We start from the raw sequence: 27801 nt of genomic DNA, 5'->3' as shown, positions 1-27801 counted from the left end.
AAAAACTTCAAGAGAGATAATTCTTGTAAAAGTCCCAAAAATGTTTTTGATCTATTGGCACACTTGGTTACATTATCAATATTTGATTGGATATCTTTATAGGCAAGTTTTGTGTAAAGTTGGGCGGCAGGGCACGCGACCTGCCCTGCCCATTCAATCCGCTAGTTCTGCTATGAGATGGGTGGACAACCTACCCGCCTGCCTCAAGGTCTGGCGGGTTGATAACAAATATATTAACATGTGGGCAAGGGGCGGGTGGATACCCCGCCCGCTATGCTTTTTACCTTCCCACCTATATAATATTTATGTTAAAAAGTCATTTATAAAAAGTAAAAAAACCCTAATTTGTTCCCCTTCTCTTCTATTCTCTTCTTCTCTTTTCTTTCTCCCTCTCTCATGTAGATGTCTCTCTCCTTCCTTTGACATTGGCGCCCCTCGTCTTCTTCTCTTAATTTTGTGCTTCTTGAAAGGTGCTTGAATTGATCAAATTCTTTTTGAATTTCAAAATTGCATTCTTGAAAATCTGTAGACAACCTGATTTTGATAATTTGAATTTTGATGGTACGCAACTTATTTAATACTAACAAATTCTTTAATAAAATATTATTATTTTTTTAATTTATTCAAAATATTTGACTTTGATTGTTTGAATTAAGAAATTAATAATATATTATTGAATAGGGTTGGGCTCCATCTAATCGGATATTAAGAAATTTATAATTAAGAAATTAAAAAAAAATATTTGAATATAATTTTGAATATTATTTTTATTTTAAAATTTGAAAAAGTTATATTTTTTTTTTGTGTAGAAGTTTAGAAAAATTATAATGATTAAGTAATAATTGAATATTTGAAATTGAAAATATTTTATATTTGAGTGATATTTAGAAAGAAAATTATAAAAAATTTTAAAATGAGTTGAGATAAGAGTCTCACTTCCCAAACACGGTCTAACTGCTTTAGCACACAATTATTGAGCTTTTCAAAATTTGCGATTAAGTATATCATTTTAAAATTAAATTTGAATGAATTAAATAAATATAAATTTTAAATATTTTCTCAAATAAAAATACTTCTTATCTTAAAAAATCTCAAAAATTTCAAATAATAAAAATCTATTGATTAATGATTATGAAATGATACATATCCTTTTTAGGCCCGCCACGACGTAGGTCTAAACGACTGTCGAGAGCAAAAAGGCTTCAATTGAAGTCCATAAATTTTGAAAAAACAAGCCGCATAACATTCTTCCTCAGCCGTACTAATTAAAAATATCTCTCGTGTTGTTATAAGAAAAAAAATATATCTCCGGTTGCTTACATTCATATCGATATATTCTAACTTCCACAGGCTTTAAAAAATAAAAAAAATCACTTCCATAGGCTTAAATATCATCGAACAAAACCAACCTCCCGTGATTAATTTTGCCTGTCGAGACTCGAATCCATCGATTATCCCAAACTTGGGTTTTGGTAATTTTTGCCTATTGAATGTTGTTTAAAATCAAATAAGAATTTTATATATCATATTATTATTTTATTATATATTATGTGATATATTTATTATTATTAAATAATTATTTATTAAATAATATTTTATCATTTAAAGATAATAAATATAACATATTTTATATAATAAGATAAGAATACGATGATATGGTTTATAATATTATTGAAAAAGAAAAACCCTTCAAAACCTCCCTCTGGTTATCCACACGTTTACCCTGTGAAGTACCCGAAGGCTGAAGCTCCGATGTCCAAATCTCCATTTCCTCCGTTCTTTCGTCCACACCACCTTGAAACTCTCTAGCATACCCATTCTTCTTCTTCTTCAATGGCTTCTCTCATCCGAGTATCTGACATTTCCACGCCTCTTTTCTCGAAGGACAGTTCATCTCCGAGGCTCTGGACACTTTTCGGTCTTCGGTGCCTCGCTTGCCACTTCAAAACAAAACCTTCACTTTCACTCGCCAAAGCTGTCTACACTCAAGGCCTCTTCGCCTCCGGACCCGCCAAATTCTCTAAACCAAGAGACAAAATCGACCACGACGACGATCCCATTTTCGTACTGAACGACAGGATTCGCCGTGATTATAACGAGCGAGATGCTTCCAGAACGGTCATGGACTCGGATGAGGCCGAAAAGTATATTCAGCTGGTAAAGGAGCAGCAGCAGAGGGGCTTGCAGAAGCTCAAGGGTGGTGGTGTTGGTGGGGGTGGGTTTAGTTACAAGGTGGACCCCTATACTCTCCGTTCTGGCGATTACGTTGTACACAAAAAGGTGGGTATTGGGCGATTTGTGGGGATCAAATTCGATGTGCCCAAGGGTTCTACGGAGCCAATCGAGTATGTCTTTATAGAATATGCAGATGACATGGCTAAACTTCCGGTCAAGCAGGCTTCTCGTTTGCTCTATCGCTACAATCTGTAGGTTTCCCACTACTTCCATCCTTGATTTTATGGAGAATCTTAAACTTCACTTGTCCTGTTGTTTCCGTCTCAAATGTCTTTCTTGTTTTAAAATATAGTGAAGTAAAAAAAACTGAACTAGCCTTTTTTTTTTCCTGATCTTTGGACGAGTCTTTAGTCAAATGATGGCCTATTTGTCTGTCCAAATTTTATGGTATTATAGAAAAACTTCTCATCTGGTGAATACGTTTCAGTAACCCAGGGATCTGACTTTGAAATATATTAATTTTGGCTCTTTTCTTAACTATTTTCTTCAGCTGTTGAAATGAAAACGGATAATTTATAATTTATTCTGAGTCTACTTCCTAGACCGACTGAACTTTTACCATACAGTTTTTAATGAAATTACTGTTATCACCTTCAAGGACAGTTTCCCAACAAATGAAGGTCGTATTTATTAACCTTGTTAATAACTTGGACCTATAAAATACATACTCTGTTATTAACTTGGATACTGTTGCGTGTCTGTATTTTTTAATCTAAAACACTTTATTATATACTGTTATATTTCCAGCCCAAATGAATCAAAAAGGCCCCGGACATTGAGTAAATTGAGTGATACTAGTGTATGGGAGAGGAGAAAGACAAAAGGAAAGGTTGCAATTCAGAAAATGGTTGTTGACTTGATGGAGCTGTATTTACATAGGCTGAAACAAAGGCGGCCTCCCTACCCAAAGAGTCCTGCCATGGCCGAATTTGCAGCTCAATTTCCTTATGAACCCACACCAGATCAAAAACAGGTGGTACTGCAATCATTTGTCCTCACTTCCTTTGTTAAATTGACTTATTTGAATTAGGTTTTCATTATTTTTTTTCTTTTTCTTTTTGGGGGTTACTTTAAGACTATAGTCTCTTTCTGTCATGATTTAGTAGCATATTAGAAGTTTTCAAGTTCACAAAAATGGATAGATGCTGTTTCTTCCACTCACAAAACAATTACATCCTCATTACAGGCTTTCGTTGATGTGGAGAAGGATTTGACAGAGAGAGAAACTCCAATGGACAGATTGATTTGTGGAGATGTTGGGTTTGGTAAAACTGAAGTTGCATTACGTGCCATCTTTTGTGTAGTCTCAGCCAGTAAGCAAGCTATGGTTCTAGCACCGACAATTGTGTTAGCCAAGCAACATTTTGATGTTATTTCAGAGCGATTTTCTATGTATCGTGATATCAATGTTGGACTCCTGAGCAGGTTTCAGGTAGGTTTGTTTATCTCTTGCAACTACAAAGTCTGAGATACTAATGGGAATCATTTCTAATCCAATTTGAATTGCTTTAATTTGTTATAGTTTAGAGGGAAATATCCATATTCAAATTTAACTTTATTCTGTTAGTGTTAGATGCATGTCATTAGCTCCTTTGCCTATATGATTCTGATTCATTTCAGTCTTTATGCATATCAGAGTTCTAAATGGTTTCATTACCTACTGTCTTATCCTAGCACACCGTGATCTGTTGGCCTTGTTTGTTATTAGAGTATCTTTGTGACTCTAGATTATAACTTAGACCTCGTTTGCATATCAAGGTTGCAGCTTGCAAAGTAAACAACTGGTATACAGACTTAAAGGAAGTTGCTCCTTTGAATTGCATTACTTGTTCTATTCTATAGGTCAAATATTCATAAATAATATGTAATTATTACTTTGGCTTGAGATTGACCGGAACTATGATAATATGCAGAGCAAAGCAGAGAAAGAGCAGTACCTGGATATGATAAAAAATGGTCGATTGGACATTATTGTCGGGACTCACTCACTTCTTGGAACTCGTGTTGTGTATAATAACCTAGGTCTTCTTGTGGTTGATGAGGAACAGGTTTGCTTTTTAATCTTTGCGCTATCGTGGATAATGATTTTATTGAGCAAGGATGGACCAAAGCAAAAGGGAACTGTACACGACACACAAAGAAATAGGGCTGTAATCAATTTGAGCCGAGCCAGTCATTGGATTGCCAGGCTCGGCTTGGCTCAAAAAACCCGAGCTTGAGCTCGAGATTTTTATCTAGTCTTTGTTCGAGTTTGTCTTAGTGAGCTAAGATCCCAACTTGAGCTCGAGCTCGAGGTTGACCCAAAAATGAGCTCAAGTCGAGCCGGCTCTTGTTGTTTATTTTTTATTTTTGAATAAAATTTAATAATTAAGAAATTAGATAAATAAAAAATAAAAATAAAATAAAAATTTAATGAAATTTTTACAACTAACAAGTAGAACCTCTATTGAATTAGAAAATTGTAAAAATTTATAAATGATTAATATGTAACTATTTGATGTTTATCCATGATAACAATATATTATATGCCTACATAAATTACTAATGCATACACATAATATGATAGTGTATATAAACATTTCATATATGGTTCTTACATACTACTATATGAAATTATTAAGGTCTGGTTTGGTTATACAAAATCAAACTATCTCATCTCATCTTATCTCATCTCATCTCATATAATTATTATAACTTTCCCAAACTTCCACACAAAATATAATAAATAATTCAACTTTTTTAAATCCAAAAATAAAAATAATATTAAAAAATAATATTATAACAATATTTAATTCAACTTTCAACAAAAAATCTCATCTCATCTCATTTAAACTGCATAATCAAACGAGGCCTAAATCCTATCGACTAACTATTGTACAAATTATACAATATTGCCATGAAGTATATTCAATATATAGGCACAAGTGACTACGCATAAGTAATTAGGTTACATATTTTATATTTAATTATAAAAGATGCTATGCTCATATTATTAACTAATATATATATGTATATATACAAAGGTATATATATATAGATATATATTTATATATTTATCAATGTATGAAAGAGTTTTAATCAAGTCAAGCTAATGAGTTGACTCGGGCATAAACGAGCCGGCTTTAACGAGCCTTAGCAAAGTCGAGTCGAGTTTAGTTGGGTATGTGTCATTTACTAACCTTGCCCCATTTTACTAACCTTGCCCCATTTTCTTTCTGGGCATTCACCATTTATTTGCTATAAGAACCTAAAAGTAGAAGTTAAGCTTGTTTTTCTTCTTACCTTTCTGAAAGAATAATAAGTTACTTTTAGATTCTAAGAAATTCTTGTTTCTTTTTGTTATTTTTCTCTCCGTACAACCTGTTACTAATGAGGTTCTTTGGGTTTCTATGGGGAGATTCCTGTTGAGTTGAGTGTTTTTAAGTGAGTTTAGGGGGATTATGGGGTTTTTGAAACATTTGGTGATAGAATCAAAGGCGTTTGCCCTGTTGAAGGATGGAAAATTCTTGTTCATTACTGAGAGGAGTAGGAGGGTGGTGAAGGAGATGAGGTTAGGAATTCCCACGGTGTAGTGGTTTGCAAAAGCATTGGAAAAAACATTGGAGGATTGCTTGGAGGGAGAAAAGAACGAATTTTACACAACAACAAGGGAGGGTTCTAGAGGCTTCATTGCGCAAAGGTGTTCAAATGCTTGAGGCCGTTACATGGCCCTGGTGGAGTACAGTGGTGGCGCCCGGTGAAGCTTCATATTCATACTTGAAGAGTTGGGAGGTAAGGCCTGGAGGAGAATGGCAGAGGCATTGTGGAAGGTCGTTATGGAGGGAGGGAAAGGTTTTCATGGTGTTGGAGATGTTGAGCGGAGGCCATTGGTGGAGGTTGAACACCCTTAGAGTCGTTCGTATAGCGAGGTTTTGGTGCAGCAGAAGGTCCCGACTCATGGAGCTGGCACGGTAGATGGTGCTGACAGGGGTGGAAAGGCTCCACTTACCTCTGGGAAAGCAAGTGCACAGTGGAGAGGTGGAGGAGGCAGGCTTTTCGTGGGATTGGCAGAGGAGGATGTGCACAGTACCTTGCTGGAAATGAGAATGCAATTGTTGGCTTTACAGGAGAAGGTTGAGGCTCTAATATGTTGCGTTGAGGAGGAGCTAATGGGCCTAATAAGACGGGCTTGGAAAGGGAGATGTGTGGATCGGGCAACGTAAGGGGCTTGGGAAGCGAAGTTTGTGGGTTTCTAAAGGAGGATGGGCTAGGCTCTAAGCAAATGGGCTGTTTGTTTGGGCAAGTAAATGAGGGTGGATTCATGAGGTTAGTTCCAAACCAAAGGCATCGGGAGGCTGGGCTAGGTCCAAACCCGAAGGGCCTTGCGGAGGTGGTGCACAGTAGAGAAAAATTTAGGGCTGGATCTCAGCCCGTGTGGAGGGTCAGAGAGGGTGGAGAGGTGGGTCTTGTACTGGTGAAAGTCAATCAACCTCGTCGGAGAAGGTGCTGGGGTTTCCATCGGACTTGTGAGAAGGCGACGATGGTACCAAGGAGCTCTTCGACGGCAATGGAGGACTTACAAGATTGTAATGAAGAAGTTGAGAACCATGGTTCATGAGCCAATCAACCCATCGGGATCGCGAGTGGTAAGAGGAATCATCGATGGTGGCTTAAGGGTGATCACGGAGTTGCTGATAACTGATCTAGAAATGGATCTCAACCTTTTCTCACTGACAGACGTGGGATCTCAGGCACAACACACACAAACAGGGCCAATGGATAGCAGGGAGGAGGCTCAGGGGGTTTCTTCTTCGGCGAAGGTCTCTAGGCAGTCTCAACCAGTCAAGGGACGGTAGTGGGGTTAGAGGACAAGAATTCTTTGCTTTAGTTGGCATATAAGCCGAGGTGGACCCAGAGCCACTATACAGCTTTTTTCGCTTGCTTACAATGGGAGGCTCACCATCGGATTGGGTGGCTTAGAAGGTGAAGGATATTTAGGAGTGTGTGGGGATTTCTTGTGATGGGTTCGAGGAGCAATTCAGGGCATTACTTGTTTCCATTGAGTAAGGTTGGTTTCAATCCCCTAAATTTGCTTCTAGGTAAAGGAGGGAGCTAAGCATCTCACTTGTTCAATCAATTACGACGGATGGGAGGACAGTACTAGCAAAGGAAGATCCAAGGGAAAGGCTATTTCTCCCTATGAAGCCTATAATTCTTTCTTGGAACATACGGGGGGTCTCAATGACCCAATAAGTGTACGCGGGTGAAAAATATTTTACGTCAATGGAAGTTGGATATTATTTGTTTGCAGGAAACTAAGATGGAATTCATGGATTGTAGCTTCATCACTAGCATTTGGGGCTGTCCATTTGTGAGATGGGTGTATCTTACCTTTGAGGGAGCATCTGGGGCATCCTAATTATGTGGAACTTGAGGGTGGTTGAGTCTATTGAGGATTGTGCTGGAAAGTATACGGTAGCGAGCTCGTTCAAAATGTGGAGGATGGTTTTTGGTGGGCTTTTGCTAGTGGACTCACATAGGAAGGTATTATGGGAGGAATTAGCGGGTTTGGGCAGCTGGTGAAACCTACTGTGGTGTATTGGTGGCGATTTTAATATCACTTTCTAGTGAAAGATCGGGAGAAGTCTAGCATAGCTAGGCAATGAATGAGTTTTTTGAATTTATTTTTGATATGGATCTGGTGGACTTACCACTTGGTGGTGGTGTGCACACTTGGCCTAATAATCAGGCGTGGTCTCGTTTGGATAGATTTTTGGTATCTCTTTCATGGGAGGTACATTACTCTACCTTGCTACAGAAGAGATTGGATAGAATTTGCCTGGACCATTTCTCCGTTGTATTGGATTGCGGAGGCATTCACGAGGGTAAAAGATACTTTAAGTTTGAAAATATGTGGCTGAAAGTTGAGGGTTTTGTGGAGAAAGTGAGTTCGTGGTGGTCCTCGTATTCTTTAGAGGGTTCACCTAGCTTTATCCTGGCTGGGAAATTGAAAGCACTAAAGAGGGATTTGAAGATGTGGAATGTTGAAGTCTTCGGGCACAATAATAGTCAAAAAAGGTCTCTTCTGGAGGAATTAAAGGACTTGGAGGAAGGGGAGGTGAGAGCTCATCTTTCTGAGGAGGACTCTTGCAGGAAATTTGCTATCACTTCGAAGCTAGATAAGGTGTTACTAATGGAGGATATTTCGTGTAGACAAAAGTCAAGAGCCCTTTGGCTGAAGGAAGGGGACCTCTGTATGAAATTTTTCCACTAGATGCCTAATTCACACCATAGGAATAATGCTATCGAGGTGCTCCAAGTTGAGGGACACGTTTACTCTGATTATGATGATATTAAGAATCATATTGTTAATTTCTACGAAGACCTACTTGCTGAAAAATCCCCATGGAGACCCAAACTGGATGGTATGCCTTTTGAGAATATTGATCAAGTAAGCTCTTTGTGGTTGGAGAGACCTTTTGAAGCAGAGGAGGTTCTTAGAGTGATTCATGGGATGGCCAAGGATAAAACCCTGGGGCTGGATGGGTTTTTGATGGCCTTATTATGATTGTTGGGATGTGGTTGGGGAAGATATTATGCAGGTTTTTTAGGAGTTATACACCTTTGGTAAATAAAAAGCATTAATGCATCTTTTATTGCTCTTATCCCTAAGAAAGTTGGGGCAGTGGAGGTGAAAGATTTTCGGCCTATTAATCTCATTAATGGGGTGTATAATATCATCTCAAAGGTGCTTGCCAATCGCATGAGTAAGGTTATGAGTAGATTATATCAAGATCTCAAAACGAGTTTGTGAAGGGGTGACAAATCTTGGATTCGGTGTTGATTGCCAACGAATCTCTAGATTGTAGAATCAAGGAGGGTACACTTGGACTCCTATGCAAGTTGGACATGGAAAAGGCCTATGATCATGTTAATTGGGATTTTTTGTGTTATTTACTTGGGAGGTGCGGCTTTGGGGATAGATGGATTTCATGGATTAAGCATTGTATAACGACGGTTTGTTATTCGGTTTTGGTGAATGGAGCACAGGAAGGATTCTTTAACAATTCTAGGGACTAAGACACGGGGTTCCCCTCTCCCATTTGTTGTTTGTCATTGTTATGAAAGCATTGAGTCGTATGTTGTGTGCAGCTGTTAATGGAGGCTTTATCGATGGATTTTCTGTGGGAGGTGTTACTATATCTCACCTACCATTTGCTAATGGCGCGCTACTTTTTTGTGAGCCGGACAATAATCATATGCAGTACTTGATGGCTGTATTACTTTGCTTTCAAGCGGTTTTAGGCCTGAAGGTGAATCTCTTGAAGTTTGAAATGGTTCCTGTGGGTGGTGTAAACAATATTCAGGGCTTGGCAACTATCTTGGACTTTAAGATTGCTTCGCTGCCCCTGAACTACCTCGGTCTTCCATTGGGGGCCGCTTTCAAGTCAAATCTATTCGGGATAGTGTGTTAGAAAAACTCGAAAGAAGATTGGCTAGGTGGAAAATGATATATTTGTCCAAAGGTGGTAGATTAACTCTCATTAAGAGCACTTTATCTAACATTCCTACTTATTTTCTATCCTTATTTCTGCTACCTGCAAGTGTGACCTTTCGTATTGAGAAAACTTTTCATAACTTTCTTTGGGGAGGCATGGGGGAGGAAACTAAGTTTTATCTTGTGGGTTGGGATGAAGTTTGCTCACCAATTCCATGTGGTGGGTCGGGGGTGCATAATGTAAGGGTCTTTAACAAAGCACTTTTGGGGAAATGGTTGTAGAGGTATCATAGAGAAAGAGAGGGCTTATGGAGAGAATTCATAGATTCCAAGTATGGGAGTATTTGGGGGTGTTGGTGCTCTAATGAAGTTAGGGGGACACATGGTGTCGTATTGTGGAAAAACATAAGAGCTGGATGGGGAAGATTCTCTCAGTTTTTCAGATTCGCAATTGGAAGAGGCAATGGTGTTTACTTTTGGCACGATGTGTGGTGTGGAGAAAGGGCTCTAAAGCAGGTGTTTCCTATGCTCTACCAAATTTCTTGTAACAAAGAGGCTATTGTGGCTGATTTAGGGCTGGTTTGGTTACACAAAATCAAACTATCTCATTTCATCTCATCTCATATAATTATTACAATTTTTTCAAACTCCCACATAAAATATAATAAACAATTCAATTTTTTCAAATCCCAAAATAAAAATAATATTAAAAAATTATATTGTAACAATATTTTATTCAACTTTCAACCAAACATCTCATTTCATCTGAATTGCGTAACCAAACGAGACCTTATTAGTACTATCTAATGGTGCTGTCCATTGGAATGTGAGATTTTCAAGAGCTGCTCAAGATTAGGAGTTGGGCAGGTTTGCTGATTTCTTTGATTCGTTATATGTAATGTTGATTGGCAATGAGATGGGGGATAGGTTGTTGTGGAATCTGAGTGGAAATAAAAAATCCTCGGTGCACTCCTTCTATAAGGCTCTCTTGGGATTTTCTAATGATCATAGCTATCCTTGAAAGGCTATCTGGAAGTTCAAGGTACCTCCCAAGATTGCTTTCTTCGTTTGGACTGCATCTCTTGGGCGGATTTTCACCTCGAATAATCGGAGAAAACTTGGTCTCATCATTTTAGATTGGGGCTTTCTGTGCAAGAGTGATGAGAATCAATAGATCATCTTTCTTTACATTGTGAGGTGACCCAGTGTTTATGGAATGAGATCTTTAATAGGACAGGAGTGGTATGAGTTATGCCTGGAAGAGTTAGGGATATTATGTGCTGCTGGATAGGTATCGGGGGAAATGCCCACATCGCCGCTGTGTGGAGAATGATCCCTCTTCGCATTATGTGGTGCTTGTGGCTGGAGAGAAACAAGAGGTGAGGTGCTTTGAAGACATGGAGTGTTCTTTGGATGAGTTGAAGCGATTTTTTTATAATACTTTACTCTCATGGGCTTCGGCCATTATTTGTAATACGGACAACCTTCATGATTTGCTTGTATCTCTCACTAGTGCTCTGATATAATTAGGCATGTTCAGTGTTTACTACCGGTGTACTTGGGCGGTGTCTCTTATATCAATAAAACTTTACTTTTACCTATAAAAAAAAACAAAACAAAACTAATCGAGCTGATATTTGCTTACATGGGCGAGTTTTTTTTTTTTTTTTTCTTTTCTTTCCACAAGTTGAGTTTGATTCGTGTTTAACTGGGCGAGTATTGAGTGGACTATCGAACAAACTGGTTCATTTACAGCCCTACAAAGAAGGACAAACAAGGCATGGTTGATTTTAAAAGTTTAAGGAATTTTAGGAAAGATGAAGAGGGTATACCTTGCAAGATGCCATCCAGATGAACAAAGAGCACAAAAAAGGAACTCAAGTTTTGTACAGAAAGCCTACTCATCAGATGTGCAGCCAGTCCTTTCCTTTCAAATACACCACATAAGGAGCAGGAATAACATTGCAACTCCCCAATAATTCTATCTGCACTGACCCCTTTACTTTGACTTATGGTATATACGTTCCTGATTGTGCAATGTTTCTTTGCTCTATAGAGATTTGGCGTCAAGCAGAAGGAGAAGATTGCTTCATTCAAAACTTCAGTTGATGTTCTTACTCTCTCAGCAACCCCTATACCAAGAACCCTTTATTTAGCATTAACTGGTTTTCGTGATGCAAGGTACCATGTTTCTTGGAGATATAAATCAGGACCAGAAATTTGATTACCTTTTGGTACTTTTTTTTTTTTTTTTTTGTAAATGTTGGGGCAGTTACTGGACTATGTACGTGATTTAGTAGGGTGACATGTCCTTTTTATTTTTTCAACTTTTTTTCTAGGGGCATTTTGGGTAATGAGATGAGATGAGAATTATGTGAATGGTAGTGAGATGATTTGAGTTAAGATGTTTTATTGGGTTTTGGAAAAGGAGAGATAGAGTTGAATAAAAATATTATAAAGTTGCAAAAAATTGCTTGAATATAATATTTTTTAATTTTATTTTTGTTTTGAAATTTGAAAAAAGTTGTATTGATTTTTGTGTTTTGTTTAGAAGTTTGGAAAAATTGTATTGCTTTTTTGTGTTTGGATAATGATTAGGTAATGATTAGATGAAAAAGTTGAAGATTTGAAATTGAAAAGTATTTTGTGTTTGAGTGATGTTTGGAAAGGAAATTATGAGAAGTTTTAAGATGTGATGAGAATTTCTCACTACCCAAGCAACCCCTAATTACTGGGTCTGCAATCATATTTTATTTATTTATTTATTTAAATTTGTTAAAAATATGCAATGCAAATTTCATCATAGGTAGTCATAGATTTTACTTTGCACTCCAGTTTTTTTATGAATAAGAGGGGGAGATTTTACTTTGTGCACCATTTATTTGTACTAGGGAATGAGTTAGACAGTGTGATACACAAATCGGGTACTACATTCAGCAACTTCACTAAATAAAGCTTTGGGGAATTTTGAATATCATAGATCACAATCTATCTTATTATTGTTGTTACAACTTCTGAATTACTTAAATAAGTAATATTTTCCTCACCTCTCATGGTTTTAAGGCCTCCTTTTGGAAAAGGAGTGCCACCTATAGGAATTTAATTGTTAGAGGTTGTTGGGCTTTAGGGTTTGTCAACATGAGTTGCTTGTGTAAGAAAAGGCTGATGAATTTAATTTATTGTTTGAATTAAGAGGGAATATTCATAGCTTGTATTGCATGCTAAGGCTTAAATAACAATGTCATAAAGAAGAAATGAGAGCCATATTATAATATAGGGATCTTCGATGTGCAGTTATGCATTTGAGATTGATATTATCCCCATATGGTTGTTGCGCTGCAACTTAGATATACACATAAATGATCTTTGAGAGCAATGGGTAACAAGTTTCTGGTTCTAGATAACGATGGCGTTGTAAGTTTATTTCCTTCTATTTCAGTTTGATTTCAACTCCACCTCCAGAAAGGGTCCCTATAAAAACTCACCTTTCAGCATATAGCAAGGAAAAGCTAATATCAGCCATCAAGTACGAGCTGGACCGTGGTGGCCAAGTTTTTCACGTTCTGCCTCGTATCAAAGGTGATCTCAGACAAATCAATTCTGAATTTGTTTTTTTGTGAGATTATTCTGTTCATCCGGGCTTCCTGGAAGTTAATTATGTGTATTATTCCTATGTTTCTTTCCATCATCAATAATATGCACATATCATTAAATGTAGACTATTGAGTATAGTGCGGTGTTTTACACGTGTCAAGAGCCAGTCATTGTATTTGTGAAATTATTGAAAGGGTGCAACTAAGGAGAAGATTTTATGTGGTTTTTTGTACTTAACAATAGATAACACATTGAGAGAACAATGTAAAAACATAGAGGTGGAGTCACAGGCAATTATCCCAATATACTAATTACTACTACAGGTTCTTTATGTTTCAGTTTGTTGATATAAGTCTCCTGACCATTCTGATCTGTCAGGACTTGAGGAAGTTATGGAATTTCTTGAACAGTCATTTCCAAATGTTGAAATAGCTATTGCACATGGGCAGGTAGTCACTTTTTTTTTGTCTGGGTTTTTTCTTTCTATAACGTTTATGTTTATAGTGGGTTTGTAGGATATGAAAGTTAGGTCCCCAAGACTGAACTATATGTGATCATTAATTTAGGTCAAACTCTTATAAAAAAAAATTTAGGTAACACTTGAGTTTTGACAATGGATTGATGAACAGCTGAACTATGCCTTAATCATAATAAAAAAACACGACAAACAATGCTCAGCACCGTCCCAATTCCTCTCCTGTTTTTAGCTGCTGATCTAACATCAAGAGCAGATTTTGAGAAACACTATGTAATGCTCTAAGGAGGTCTAAGCACATCATGACTAGACTCCAAAAGACTAGTCAATAATACAATTGGAGTCCATTAGACCCATTATAAAGAGCAAGAGATTCTCCTTCTAAAGCAATGTGGAATCCCATACACCATTTATCCTTATCACTTTTTTTTTTTTTTTTATAAGTAAAAATATTATATATATCAATAGGAGTAACCAAGTACACTGTACGTATACAAGAAAACACCTAACCCATATTAGAGAGCTCCTAAAGACCCAAAAAGCCAGTGAAAAACTACTCAAAATACACCAAGCTTGAATTGGAATTAAACACACCTCCCCAACCCCAACCCATTGTTTCCGTAAGACTAATACTCCACTTGAAACTCCCTCTACGAGAACGTCTTTATGATGCCCTCTCTTTAGTCTTCCCTCGACTTGAGTTACAACCCTTAGCATCGTAGTTGATTGCCCAAGAAAGATGTTTTAACTCCCTGTTTTTCTTATAACTTATCCTTATCACTTAGTATGGGGTATCACAATCTCCCCCTTTCAATTTCCGACGTTCTCTTTGGGCTAATCCGTTGTGGGTGGCACAACTCAAGTCTCACATTTTTGGTTGGGATAGGCTCGGATACCAAATTGTAACACCCCATTTCCTTAGGCTAGGGATGTCACGTATTTTTGTAATTGAAGTCAGGCAAGAGATTTACATAAATAAATAAAAACATCTCTTTATTCCATAAAATATTATTAAATGTACCATGTCTTGAATAAAAACATAATCAGAGATTTTATTGCAGAAATAAAGGAAAATGAAATAATTGTTAGCCTAATATAAATCAACTATAACGTCTGAAATATTTATATTTTCGTGCTGTTTTTCTCTTTTAATAATGTCTAAAATATTTATATTTTAAGTATTTTTTTTATTGTATACTTCCTATGTACTTGGGCTATGCCTAATTATGTGGTTTCAATATATTTCTTACTTATATAAAAAAAAAAAACTATAACGTTTGAAACTATGTAACATTAACTTGCTCTGTGCAAGCCTGGCCCGCTTGCTCATCCTGATCATCTTTCTCACTTGGGTGGTTAAAAAAATGAAATAAAACTAAAATGAGTCGAAGATTCAATAAGTAACACATCATACTGTAAACATAATAAATATAAGGTTTTTCAAAAAATGCTTGATTGAAATGAAAATCTGATCCATTCATACTCATGCTCATGATATGCATACCTTAAAAAACTTAACTTTGTTTATCTTATCTTAATTGGCCAACGCACATTAACCCCATTTGCAAGGTTGTGCACTGGTTCCACTGCCTGTGGCCAGAACGGGAACCACTAATCGTATCATAACGTACTATGGAGCTCACAGGGAAGGGCACAAGGGATTTTTTGCACAACTTTGCTCAAACTTCAGAGGTGTCTATATGGCCTGGCTGAGCATGGTGGGGGAGGTCGCAGGAAGCTTATTTTCATACCTGGAGAAAGGAATGGGATGGGTTGGAGGAAGTTAGCGGAGGTCTTGAAGGAAGTTGGTAGGGAAGGTGGTTCTGGGTGTCTTCCACCACTAGCGACGACGACATCATCTATTGACTCCCGGTCTTTCAAGAAGGCTTGACAGTACCCACAGTTTTTGGTGAGGCCTAGAGAACCAACCAGAGTAGGTGCGGCAGGCCTACATGGGTCAGGTAGCGTCATGTTTTCGGTGGGGAGTCAGAGAGGTGAGGGGGGTGGCAGGGCGTGGTCGAACAGAATGAGGAAATTTTGTGTTAGACGTTGGCTGATATGAGGAGCCAGTTGGGAGATTTGACTGATAAAGTCAACTGGCTGTCTTGGTGTATTAAAGGGAAAGATGAGTTGGGCTCGGGTCTGGGCTTGGCTCGTGGGTTAGCTTTAGAGGAAATGAAGTTTGCTGTGGGCTTCAATGGGAAGGAAATAGACGTGGGCCAAGCAAGAGGGAAGGAAAAGGCCTCGGGCCCAAGCCCTGGGCTTCAGCTCAGGGGAAAGCATTCGTCCAGCCTTCTAGGGCCCGTCTAGAGGAGACAATCGCAGGCCTTGGGAGATTCTGGCCCATTAGTGGGGGGCACGAGCCATCGATGCCGGTGTCCCTGGATGTCACGTCGATGATCCCAGTATTGCAGATGGCTACAAAACCGCCGTCCGCTTAATGACGGCGGTAGCAATTACAGAGCTTGGAGAGGGGAGTTTGACACCATCTGTAGCCGACGGTAGCACCCAAGCATTGGATTTAGCACAGACAAGTCCGACAATGGTTTCTGGTGATTTCACAACGTCAATTGGCACGACGACGTCATCAATGATGGTACTTCTAGAAGAAGGGGTTCCATTTCTTACGAATTGCCCCTTGTCCTTGGTTAGGCAGCCACAAGGGGCTGTGTTGGAGGCCTTTGACCCCACTCGGTGTCTAAATGGAAAATAGTCACATGGAGTTGGGCCATGATGTGAGGACAGAGGTATTTTCAGTGGGGGTGCCATATGGGGAATGGTTTGATGGTGGGGATCTGCAGTTGGCCATTTGTAATCAGGAATGTTTAGATGGGGGGCAGGCTGAACCAATTTGCACACTTCCTCCTAGTTCCAACTCAGAGAGTTTCGGGTTTGAGTGGGTGTTCAAGAAGGTGATGGAGTTACAAGCCGTTGTTGGTGTCTCTATACAGGGTATGAAGAGCATTTTAGGCCTTCTTGTTGCCATGAAGCGATTGCTCGAAGTCCACTATAAAGAGAGACAGGAACTCAAAAGCTCACATGTTTTATTAATTATGAAGCGAAGGAGGGAGCGGTGGAAGGGATAGATCAAAAGGAGGGGACCAACTTTGTTTATGAATCCTAAGATACTCTCTTAGAATGTGCGTGGCTCAATGATCGCAATAAGCGCCTTCGTGTATATAGTACCTGGAACAATTTGCACAAGCCCATTTCACCTCCCAAACCCGAAATGGAGGCGAAGCTCTGCGGCCCGTGTTTGAGAAGGGCTCCACTTCTGGACTAGTTTCACGATCCAATGGAAGTCCTGGGCATATGAACCCACTTCCATTACATCGACCAGAGGAGACCCTTATCTCGGCGCGGGTAACCTCCATTGTCGATCCCGGAGACCCCCATGTCCTTTGTCGGTGACAACAGCTCCTACGTAGAAATGAACACAAGCTTCTATGGAACACTTGGGCGAAGTTTCTGACTTGTCCTCAGTCATAATGGCAGAGAAGGCGACAAGTTGGGTATTTGAGAAGTCCACGACAAGAGCAGAGTCTGTGGAAGGCTTGGAGCACGGTGGGAAGACACAAATTACAACGATGGGACCCTTGGCTCTGGTTCCGTCACGTGATCATGGTGTAACGCCAACGTTAGGGTCAGTTGAAGTTGCACAAACAAGGTCGCTAGAGGTGAAGGGATTGGTTGCCAACCTATATTCTCCAATGGAGAGTACTAATGGGGTTGTTGAGGAGGCACATGATTTGAACAAGGATTTATCGTTGGTGCCGTTTGGAACTATGTCGGGCGTTATGTCGGGGGAAGACATTGTCCCTTTGGTATCTCTTCCTCCATTAGATAATATAGATGGATCATCTTTGGATTGGGTTTTGCAAAAGGTTAATGAGATTCAACATATTGTGGGAATCTCACATGGAGGATGTGAAGACCAGTTTAATGCTCTAATCACTGCGATTGAGGTGAGCCACTCGTGTGATACCAAATCAATCTTTAAGAAAAGTAAGGAGTTGAAGCGTCTTTTTTGTGCAATCAACTATGACGCTAAAGGCGGTAGCTCAAGTCGAGGGCATAGAGGTTAGAGCATCTTTCGCATAGAGGGTATTTCGGGTGGAGGTTGGGCTACGGGCAACATTGGGTTGGAGTTGGGGATGTGTGATTTATTCTAACTCAGGCTTGTTATATTTTGGGTTGTTTTTTGTGGGCTTTTTGGGGCAGTAGGAGCTCTCTAGTATGGGTTAGAGATTTTCTTATATACGTTCAGTGTACTTGTTACTCTTATTGCTATATATATATATATATAATACTATAAAAATAAAAAGAATTGCTTGTAGCCTGTGGGGGTGTTTGTATGTGGGTTGGTCCTATTTGGCTTCGGTGGGTGCGTTAGGTGTGTTCTCCTAATGTGGGATAGAAGAGTGGTGGAGGTGGTAGAAGAGTGTTGGGTCTTTCTCAGTTGCTAATCTCTTTAAAAATGTGGTAGATGATTGGGAGTGGGCTTATGTAGGTATCTATGGGCCCAACTTGGATAGAGATAGGAGGAGGCTTTGGGAGAATTGGCTGGTTTATATTGTTTATAGGATGTGCCATGGTGTATGGGAGGAGATTTCAACATCACTTGCTTCCCCAGCGAGCGATTGGGGAGTCATCACAATTCTTTGGCCATGGAGGAGTTCTCTAAGTTCATTTTTGATTTGGATCTTATGGATCTCCCTCTAGCTGGGGGCGAGTTCACTTGGTCCAATAGTAGGAGTTGGTCGAGATTGGATAGGTTTCTAGTCTCACCTTCGTGGGAGGCCCACTTCCCAGAGTTGTGCCAGAAGCGTTTGCCCCTGTTTGTTCAGATCATTTCCCTATCTTGTTAGACTGTGGCGGTATTCATGGGGGATGACGATATTTCAAGTTTGAAAATGTGGTTAGCAGCTGATGGTTTTGTTGAGAAGGTTCTTTCCTGGTTGTCTTCTTATCATTTCATGAGTACTCCCAGTTTCATTCTTGCAGGCAAGTTTAAGGCTTTGAAACAAGATTTAAAGAAGTGGAACTGGGAAGCCTTTGGCAGCATTGACAATCAAAAGACTACCTTAATGGAGGAACTGCAGGTATTAAAGGGGCGGGAATTGTCAGGCGATACTTTGGAGGAGTTGTTGAGAAAGAGGTCGGTTGTGACTGAACTGGAAAGGCTTTTATTGATGGAGGAGACCTCGTGGCGACAAAATTCCAGGGCTCTTTGGTTAAAAGATGGTGATAAGTGTACGAATTTTTTCATAAAGTGGCTAATTCTCATAGGCGCAATAATGCTATTGAGACACTCCATTCAGGTACTCACGTACTCTCTTCCCCTCCTGAATTAGAGGACCATATTGTTCATTATTATGAGAACCTTCTTATGGAGTTGTCCTGTTGGAGGCCGAAGCTCGATGATTTGTTTTTTGAGTCCATTGATACACAGAGTGTGAGTTGGTTGGAAAGACCCTTTGAAGAAGATGAGATTTACAAGGTCATTAGTGGTATGGCTAAAGACAAGCTCCGAGTTTGGATGGTTTCTCGATGGGATTTTTTCAAGGGTGTTGGGAAATTGTGAAATGTAATGTTATGTAGGTTTTTATTGAGTTTCATTCTTTCAAAAAGTTTGAGAAATGCCTCAATGCAATGTTCATTGCTCTCATACCGAAGAAGCTGGGGGCTATAAGTTGAGTATTTCCTCCCTATAAGCCTAGTGAGTGTGGTATACAAGATTTTATCGAAGGTTCTTGCTAATCGTTTAAGTTCGGTGATGGCACAAATTATTTCTAAGCCTCAGAATGCTTTTGTTCGGGGGAGACAAATACTTGATTCAGTTCTCATTGCCAATGAGTGCTTGAATCATAGGTTGAAGGTGGGAGTACCAGGTATCCTCTGTAAGCTCGACATGGAAAAAGCATACGATATGTGAATTGAGATTTTCTCTTTTATTCGCTTGGGAGGTGCGGCTTTGGTGATTGGTGGATATATTGGATTCGTCATTGTGTTACTATGCCCATTTCTCAGTGCTTGTTAATGGCACAGTTGTTGGTTTTTTTAACAGTTCACGTGGATTGCGACAAGGGGATCCATTATCTCCTTTTCTATTTGTTATTGTTATGGAGGCACTTGGTCGGATGGTGAAGGTAGCTGTTGAAGGAGGTTTCTTAGACTGTTTCTCGGTGGGTAATGATACTAATGGTTGTATCATAATCTCACATCTCTTATTTGCAGATGACACGCTTCTCTTTTGTGATGCGGACTTTGGCCGTATTCAAGCTTTACGGGCACTTTTGTTATGCTTTGAAGCCTTGTTGGGGCTTAAGGTGAATCTTGGTAAGTCGAGATGGTGGTGGTGGGAGCGGTGCCTAGAATCAATAGGCTGACAAATCTCTTGGGATGTAAAGTGTCTTCTTTGCCCATGAAATACTTGGGCCTTCCGTTGGGGGCAACTTTTAAAGCAAGAGCTATTTGGGATGGAGTTATTGAGAAAGTAGAGAAAAGATTGGCTGGCTGGAAACGTTTAATTATCGAAAGGGAGCTGAATTACTCTTATGAAGAGCACTTTATCTAATCTTTCGACCTACTTTCTATCTCGTTACCTGCAGGGGTGGTGGCTAGAATCGAGAAATTATTTTGGACTTTCCTATGGGGTGGTTTGGGGGAGGAAACAAAATTCCATCTTGTTAAGTAAAATAAAGTTTGCTCCCGAATCTCACCTGAGGGCTGGGAGTGCGCAACTTGAGGATTTTAATAAAGCGCTATTGGGAAAATGGCTTTGGAGATATCACCTGAATGGGGATTCGTTGTGGAAGGAGTTATTGACCATAGACATGGTAGTGTTTTGGGGGGGGGGTTAGGTGCTCTAATGTAGGGGGGGATGGTGTAGGTTTGTGGAAATTTATTATGAGTTGGTCATGTTTTGAAAATCATATCCGTTTTGTGGTTGGAGAGAGAACCAGAATCAGGTTTTGGCATGATGTTAGGTGTGGAGAGAATGCTCTTGAAAGGGTTTTCCCAGCTCTTTTCATTATTGCTACTAACAAGGAGGCTTATGTGGTGGATCTTTATGCTTTTTCTCATGGTTCTCACCAGTGGAATGTCCTATTTAATAGGGCTAATCATGATTGGGAATTGCATACTGTTTCAGAATTTTTCAGCTTGTTATATTCCACAGGTAGGATAACGGCACATGGGGATAGGATATAGTGGAGGTCCAGTGGCAACAAGAAGTTCACCGTGAAGGCGTATTACAAATTATTGGCATCTCAAGGTAACATAACTTTCCGTGGAAAAGTATTTGGAGATCCTAGATGCCTTCCAAATTTGTCTTCTTTATATGGACTGCGGCGCTTGGGAACATTTTGACCACGGACAACTTGAGGAGAAAGGGACTCATAGTGATGGATTGGTGCTATTTGTGCAAAAAATATGGAGCGTCAGTGGATCACTTGTTATTTGCATTGTGTGGTGCAAGTACGTTGTGGAATGAGATCTTTAGAAGACTTGATGTTTCTTGGGAAATGTCATTGAGGGTGGTTGGCTTGCTTGTTGGAAGGACATTCATGGCTGTTCTCAGGTGGCGGTAGCATGGAAGATGATACCGTTGTGTATTATGTGGTGCATTTGGTCGGAAAGGAATGCACGGTGTTTCGATGATAGGGAGTGCACTATGGTGAAGCTTCTGATTTTTGTTTTTTTTTTAACAAACATTAGTGCTCTGGTTTTCAGCCATTGTGCTAATGGAACTAATGTTCATGATTTCTTTTCTTTAAATTAGCGCTTATAGAATTTATTGAGGCATTTTCTTTTGTATACTTCCTGTGTACATAGACTTTGCCTATTTTCATTCACATCAATATAATTTACTTCTTACGTATCAAAAAAAAAAAAAGAAAAAGAAAAATCACAACAAAATTTAAATTATTTTCTTAAAGCACACCCAAAACACGAAAATTGACTGTTACATTTGGTGAGAGAAAATGATGGAGAAGAGGGAGAAGGTTGACGATTGTCGTGGAGTGAGGAGGGGACTTACTGATTGGCACCTTCTGTAGTGTCTCTTGGTGGTTTTTGGCGTGATGGTGGTTGAATGGGGTGACTGAAGGTCTTGGCTTCCTTAGTGGCTGTTCAAGGTGGTATGCATTTAGTGAGTGTCTCCGCTAATAGGGATGTGCTGCGGTTATACAACAATATATATATATATATATATATAGAGGGGGGGGGGGGGGAGGGGAAGGCTCACGTTCGAAGTTGGCGACGATAGCACCTTGCTTGTACGGGAGAGGATATCTCATGTCCCCCTATTTATTTTCAACCGATTCCTAACGGTTAGTAATCGTTGAAGACCCGTTGTGGTTGAAACCGAGAAGAGAGAGAAGGAGAGGTGGATAAAGACGGAAATAGAGTGTTTAAAATTGCGAGGAGTTGGAGTTTAAAGATGAAACCGACTCTCAATGGTTTAGTTTATTGAAGATTCGATTAGTGGGCTGGAACTTAGGAAGCAAAATCACAATGATTTAAACGTGGGAATTGAGTAAATCACAACAATATGTAAAATCTTTAAATTAACCGTGGTGATCCTTTTTATCAGATTAGGGGATTTGATAGAATTATTTTTAAATTAAAGAAATTTAAATGGAACTTCCTTAATATAAAATAAAATATTAAGACATTATATTAGTAAAATGGAATTAGTGATAAATAGCACAAAAATATTTTGATGGTTTATCTTAAGACCTGTATGTTACAAACCTACCCTCCTAAAAGATATCTCATCCTTGAGATGAAACGTACCAAAAAATAGATAACCACATATCAGTTCACATCCTTCTTTTTTATTTTTTGAAAAAAAAAATTTTTTTTTTTTTTTTTTTTTTTTTTTTTTTTTTTTTTTTTTTTTTTTTTTTTTTCTTTTTTTTATGTAAATCAAGAGTGGCAACCAATCTTGGAATCAATGAACATTGAATTATATCATAAAGAATAAAATTTTTATTCTATGCATGTATCTATACTTTATATCAGTATTATCACACTACTTGTTTTTTAATTCTTAAACTTAATATTTGATGAGCATGAAGCCCTTTAATGACTTTTGATATGTTGTAATAAACTTTGTTTTGTTTATATTGTTAAAATCTTTTTTTTTTTTTTTACATAATAGATGCAACCAATCTTGAACGAACTTATTTTCTTTTTTTTTTTTTTTTTTTTCCTCATTTGATGACATACCTTATGATTTTTTTTTTTTTTTTTCATTGTTAAACTTGTCATAGTTTCTCCTATATGATCCTTCCTTAAAATAATAATAATAGTATGATGACGATGATGATGGTGATAATGATAATGGTGTTGTCACCATCTCATCCCATCTCATTTTATCTCATCTCGTCGTTAAAACTTAAATTCCACACAAAAATATAATAAACAATTCAATTTTTTAAATTTCAAAACAATAATAATATTAAAAAATAATATTCTAACAATAATTTATTTAACTCATCTAAAACCATCTCATCTCATCTCACTATCCAAACGAGCCCATGTGTTTTTCAACTAATCTTGTCAAGTTTGCTATTGTGGCTATTTCTTACTTTTTGTTGTTCATGTGTTTTACCTTCTGCTTGTTACTGCAGCAATATTCAAAGCAGCTTGAGGAAACCATGGAGAGATTTGCACAAGGTGAAATAAAGATCCTTATATGCACAAATATTGTGGAAAGTGGGCTTGATATTCAAAATGCAAACACCATCATAATTCAGGATGTTCAACAATTTGGCCTAGCACAATTGTACCAGGTTCTGTTTTTCCTCTTATGTTATATACGATTCTCGAGTTGTGAATATTAAGTGAGAATATCTCAATGTTACAAATATTCGTCCATAGCATAAAATATATGTTCAGTGGAGCTATGAGCTCAGAGATTTAATTAGTTACATTTGTGAATGATTCAAAATACGAGACAGGATGAGATAGGCATGATAGTTTTCAAGTGTCAAAAAATACTTGCTAAAAGGGAAATACATCTAATTTCAGGACCAATAGATTAATTTGTATATACATACCTATATATATATATATATTTTTCTGGGACAATGATACAATAACTACTATTTCACAACTCTATCACTACTTAACATTAAAAAACTAATTTTTTCACCTAAGTCAAATATACTGTCAGCTACTGCAACAAAAGAAAAATGAAAAAAAAAAAAATTTTAATATCAAATTATATTAAAGTTCTAAAATGGAAGTAGCTTTACCATTTTCCATATTTCTGTTCTTAACAGGCCCAAATAACTACAATTTTTAGTTTCTTGGCACTTCTTCTCCCATAGTACAAATCGTCTGTATTTAACAGGAGCATAGGTGTTTATGAACTTTTAAGTTGATTTATATTCTCCCTGGAGACGAAACTGAATCGCATATTTTTTTTTTTTTTTTATCATTTTATATCTCTTAATATAGTTACGTGGAAGGGTAGGGCGAACGGATAAGGAAGCGCATGCATACTTGTTTTACCCCAATAAGTCACTACTGTCTGATCAAGCATTGGTAAGTTTTTGTTACGAGCCTCTACTTTTTACTTGTATGTGCACTTTGGATAGATTTTTTGACCAGTCAATTTGATTAAAACTGCAAAGGGATACAACCCAAATATGGATAGTTGGACGTAGTATGTTTTGTCCCCTTACCTCACTTCCCCTGTCCCTGGTCCCAAAAAAAAAAGAAGTTTCCATTTCTTCATCTTATTCTTTTTAATAATTTTCTCCATCTTCTAGGTGCATTAACTATCTCCTATTTTAGGGCATTGCCTGAATTGTAGTTACTCAAAGGTTCATTGTTGGTTGTGCTAGGAGAGGCTTGTAGCTCTAGAAGAATGCCGTGAACTCGGCCAAGGATTTCAACTGGCAGAGAGAGACATGGGTATTAGAGGTTTTGGTACAATCTTTGGTGAGCAGCAGACAGGTGATGTTGGAAATGTAGGAATTGATCTCTTCTTTGAGATGCTCTTTGAGAGCTTGTCCAAGGTACGTTCTAGTTCATTATCCATTTCCACCTACACTTGAGTTTTGTGAGAAGAAGCATTTGGTTTAATGTGCTGTGTGAATAATTAATAGCTTCTGCTTCCACTTTGGTGTCCTTATATGTTTTTCCATCTCCACTGTGCTTCGTTCATCTAAATGTCTTAACAAGGGATATGAGAATGCTTTGCCACTTTGTTAATGACCAGACAACCCTGCTAGTTTGTATTGTGCGTGTGTTTGTTTGTTGCGTGCGCGCACACGAATTTGCATGCTTGCGTGTGTAGGAAATAATTTTATCCGTTGACTAGGCTTTCTGAGTATCTAGTATACTTGCTTCACTTGCTGTGCCTCTAATTACAACATATATTATTTCTGGTGATTACCAGGTTGAAGAGCATCGTGTAATTTCAGTTCCTTACCAGTCTGTACAGGTATTGGGTGTTCTCAACTCAGTAAGTTTTTGTATTTAACATGATAACAAAGGCTTTTCAGAGATCCATTCTGATGTAGTTTGGTTCCTGATTTAGATTAAAACAGACACTTACATATCTGAATGGCTCTTCAAGGAAGTTTTGCTGAACAGCCCGATGGTTTAGAATCTCAGATGCCAATAACTTCGAGATGTCCTGAAACAAGACAAGCATTGGTCTTGTTTAAATATCTTTTCCGAAAGAAACCCTTAAATTGGTCTCATGTTTAAAAGAAACTGTGTCCAAGCTTACCTGGGGGTGACAAAGACTTTCTTTAATTGGATTTTTTTTAAATTATATCATAATTTGCATGTGAAGTCACTGTTTTATAGTGTCTTCTTTCCAACTTCCAAAGATGTCCATTTTGGTTGGTCTTTTTTTTTTTTTGGATTGGCACTGGGTGTCAAGAACAGCATCCCGAGACCCGGTGCATGTGGTCCATTTTGGTTGGTCTTGATTTACCAAAGTGAAATAAGGGTTGTCTTGGTATATGTTTTTCTACTTAGAGACAGCCAGATCTCTCTGCAAGATAGAAGAGCATATTTTAGGTTTCATCAAGCTTAATTGCTAGTTTGGATGCTCATGCAAAATTTTATCTAGTAGTAGCCTTTGATAGGACTATATGCACATTAGAGAACTTTGTTTGAACTTTGTTTACTAATACCTCGTTGGTCTTATTTTTGCACGCTAGATGGATATAAATATAAACCCTCACCTCCCTTCAGAGTACATAAATAATCTGGAGAATCCTATGGAAATAATTAATGAAGCTGAGAAAGCTGCTGAGAGAGACATCTGGAGTTTGATGCAATTTACAGAGAATCTGCGCCGCCAATATGGAAAAGAGCCATACTCCATGGAGATTCTATTGAAGAAGCTTTATGTGAGGAGAATGGCTGCGGATCTAGGGATAACTAAAATATTTTCTTCAGGAAAGATGGTTGGCATGAAAACAAACATGACTAAGAAGGTTTTCAAGCTTATAATGGATTCAATGGTTTCTGATGTTCATCGAAATTCTTTGGATCTTGTGGGAGATCAAATTAAGGTAACTTATGTTGCTTCCTTTGGCTTTTGGCGTTTTGTTGGGGCATCCCATTTGGTAAAACTTGGTTGTTTTTCTTTGGGGAGGGGGGGAAGGCATAAAAGAACCATAGAACAAAAGACACGTTTCACTTCTTTTCAATTTTCATTCTATCTATGCTGATAGCTTTTATTCAATTGCATGGTTAGAGGAAGGATTTGATGCAAGAAAATGTTATGTAGGTATCAAATGTCTGCTTATTTTTTGGGATTACTGATGTCGGCATGCCACTTTCCTGTACGCTTACAATGTATTTGGAGGCTCCTTACTCTTCATGTTGTTAGTAACTAGTATTAGTTTGACATGTATGAAGTCGATACGGACATCTATGTTGCTGTGGTTCTCTACTATTGCTCAACTGTTACCTAAAGTGTTCTTTGGCTTTGACTGGTTAGTTTTACAATCTATTTCGTTTTTTCCCTTACTTTTTGCAGGCAGAACTTCTTTTAGAGCTACCAAGAGAACAGCTCCTGAATTGGATCTTCCAATGCTTGGCTGAACTTCATGCTTCGCTACCAGCCTTAATAAAATACTAGCCAACAAAACACAATCTGTCCATCTCTGATTCTCCTGGATCGTGACTGAGCATTGCTAGCATGAATCACATGAAAATGTTAGAAGTCAGAACCCAACTAATGCAACTGATTTTATGAACATGCTCGTTCAGCTGTGGTTAGATGGGAACTAAGCAAATGTTTGTGTCAACGGTGATTATTTTTCTGTTATATAGAACTAAGTTGGCAGACTGTTCAGTATCCCTTAGTAACTTAATGCTTTGCGACTGGCTCAACTCAATTTTGCAGCATGCATTTCTGAAAATGTGGGGGATGCAACCATTGACGACACGCTGGTGGGGAGGAGCAGCTGCTGTGTGAAAAGAATGCATTGGGGGAGGGCTGGAAAAGCTAAAAAATATAGATTCTGGACTCAATAGGATGAAACTTGTCTCAAGGTTGTTACGTAGAAGCTCATATGTGGGGACAATGTATTCTGAAGCCTCAAAAAGTGCTCTTGTAACTGGGAAGGAATAATAAGTGTATATATATATATTATATATATCGATGTTGTGGGCAGAGGGTTTGTTATTCCTATTTGTAGTCTTCGGTATATATGTGACTGTGGATTGGTTGTATTAACTATGAAGTGTCATATTAATGTTTGAACGTACTAACCAAAGCAATTATAAACGAGGGGAAGTTCAAGAGGAATGCCAACGCACAAACTCCAGCTTTAGCAGAGCATGACTCACTAATTGCCAAGGGTGGGCGAATCTGTGACAGTTTTCCCATTGAATCCTGTTCAACAAAGCTGCTTGCCATTACTACTTAATCCTAGTGTAGGTGATTAATATGATCCATGATCATCTACATCAGCACATGACATATAGGTCTGATTTCTTCTCGTATTGTCTTATCATCTACTACATATAGGTCTGA

The 27801-nt window shown here is 38.3% G+C and overlaps 1 protein-coding gene across 6 annotated transcripts; it reads left to right on the top strand.

Annotated features, from left to right (window-relative positions):
- Positions 1-1680: 1680 nt before the first annotated feature.
- On the top strand, positions 1681-27573 carry LOC121248859 (ATP-dependent DNA helicase At3g02060, chloroplastic). 6 transcript variants are annotated; one of them, XR_005937524.1, is made up of 15 exons: positions 1681-2426; positions 2983-3208; positions 3422-3667; positions 4149-4283; positions 11769-11893; positions 13152-13291; positions 13685-13755; positions 23420-23581; positions 24252-24338; positions 24641-24814; positions 25198-25242; positions 25973-26329; positions 26548-26670; positions 26800-27072; positions 27169-27573. XR_005937524.1 is itself a non-coding variant. In XM_041147459.1 (13 exons), exons 1-13 carry the CDS (start codon positions 1834-1836, stop codon positions 26899-26901), a joined length of 2463 nt encoding a protein of 820 aa, XP_041003393.1. In that variant the 5' UTR covers positions 1681-1833; the 3' UTR covers positions 26902-27573. The 6 variants fall into 6 exon arrangements, 1 of the variants encoding a protein (XP_041003393.1); XR_005937525.1 differs by lacking the exon at positions 26548-26670 and having other exon boundaries at positions 26800-26978; XR_005937523.1 differs by lacking the exon at positions 26548-26670.
- The last annotated feature ends 228 nt before the right edge of the window (positions 27574-27801 follow it).

The sequence above is a fragment of the Juglans microcarpa x Juglans regia genome, chromosome 2D (assembly GCF_004785595.1).
Source record: "Juglans microcarpa x Juglans regia isolate MS1-56 chromosome 2D, Jm3101_v1.0, whole genome shotgun sequence".
Taxonomy (NCBI): domain Eukaryota; kingdom Viridiplantae; phylum Streptophyta; class Magnoliopsida; order Fagales; family Juglandaceae; genus Juglans; species Juglans microcarpa x Juglans regia.
The sequence above is the reverse complement of the archived record's forward strand: the minus strand, read 5'-3'. Positions and strand labels throughout refer to the sequence as shown.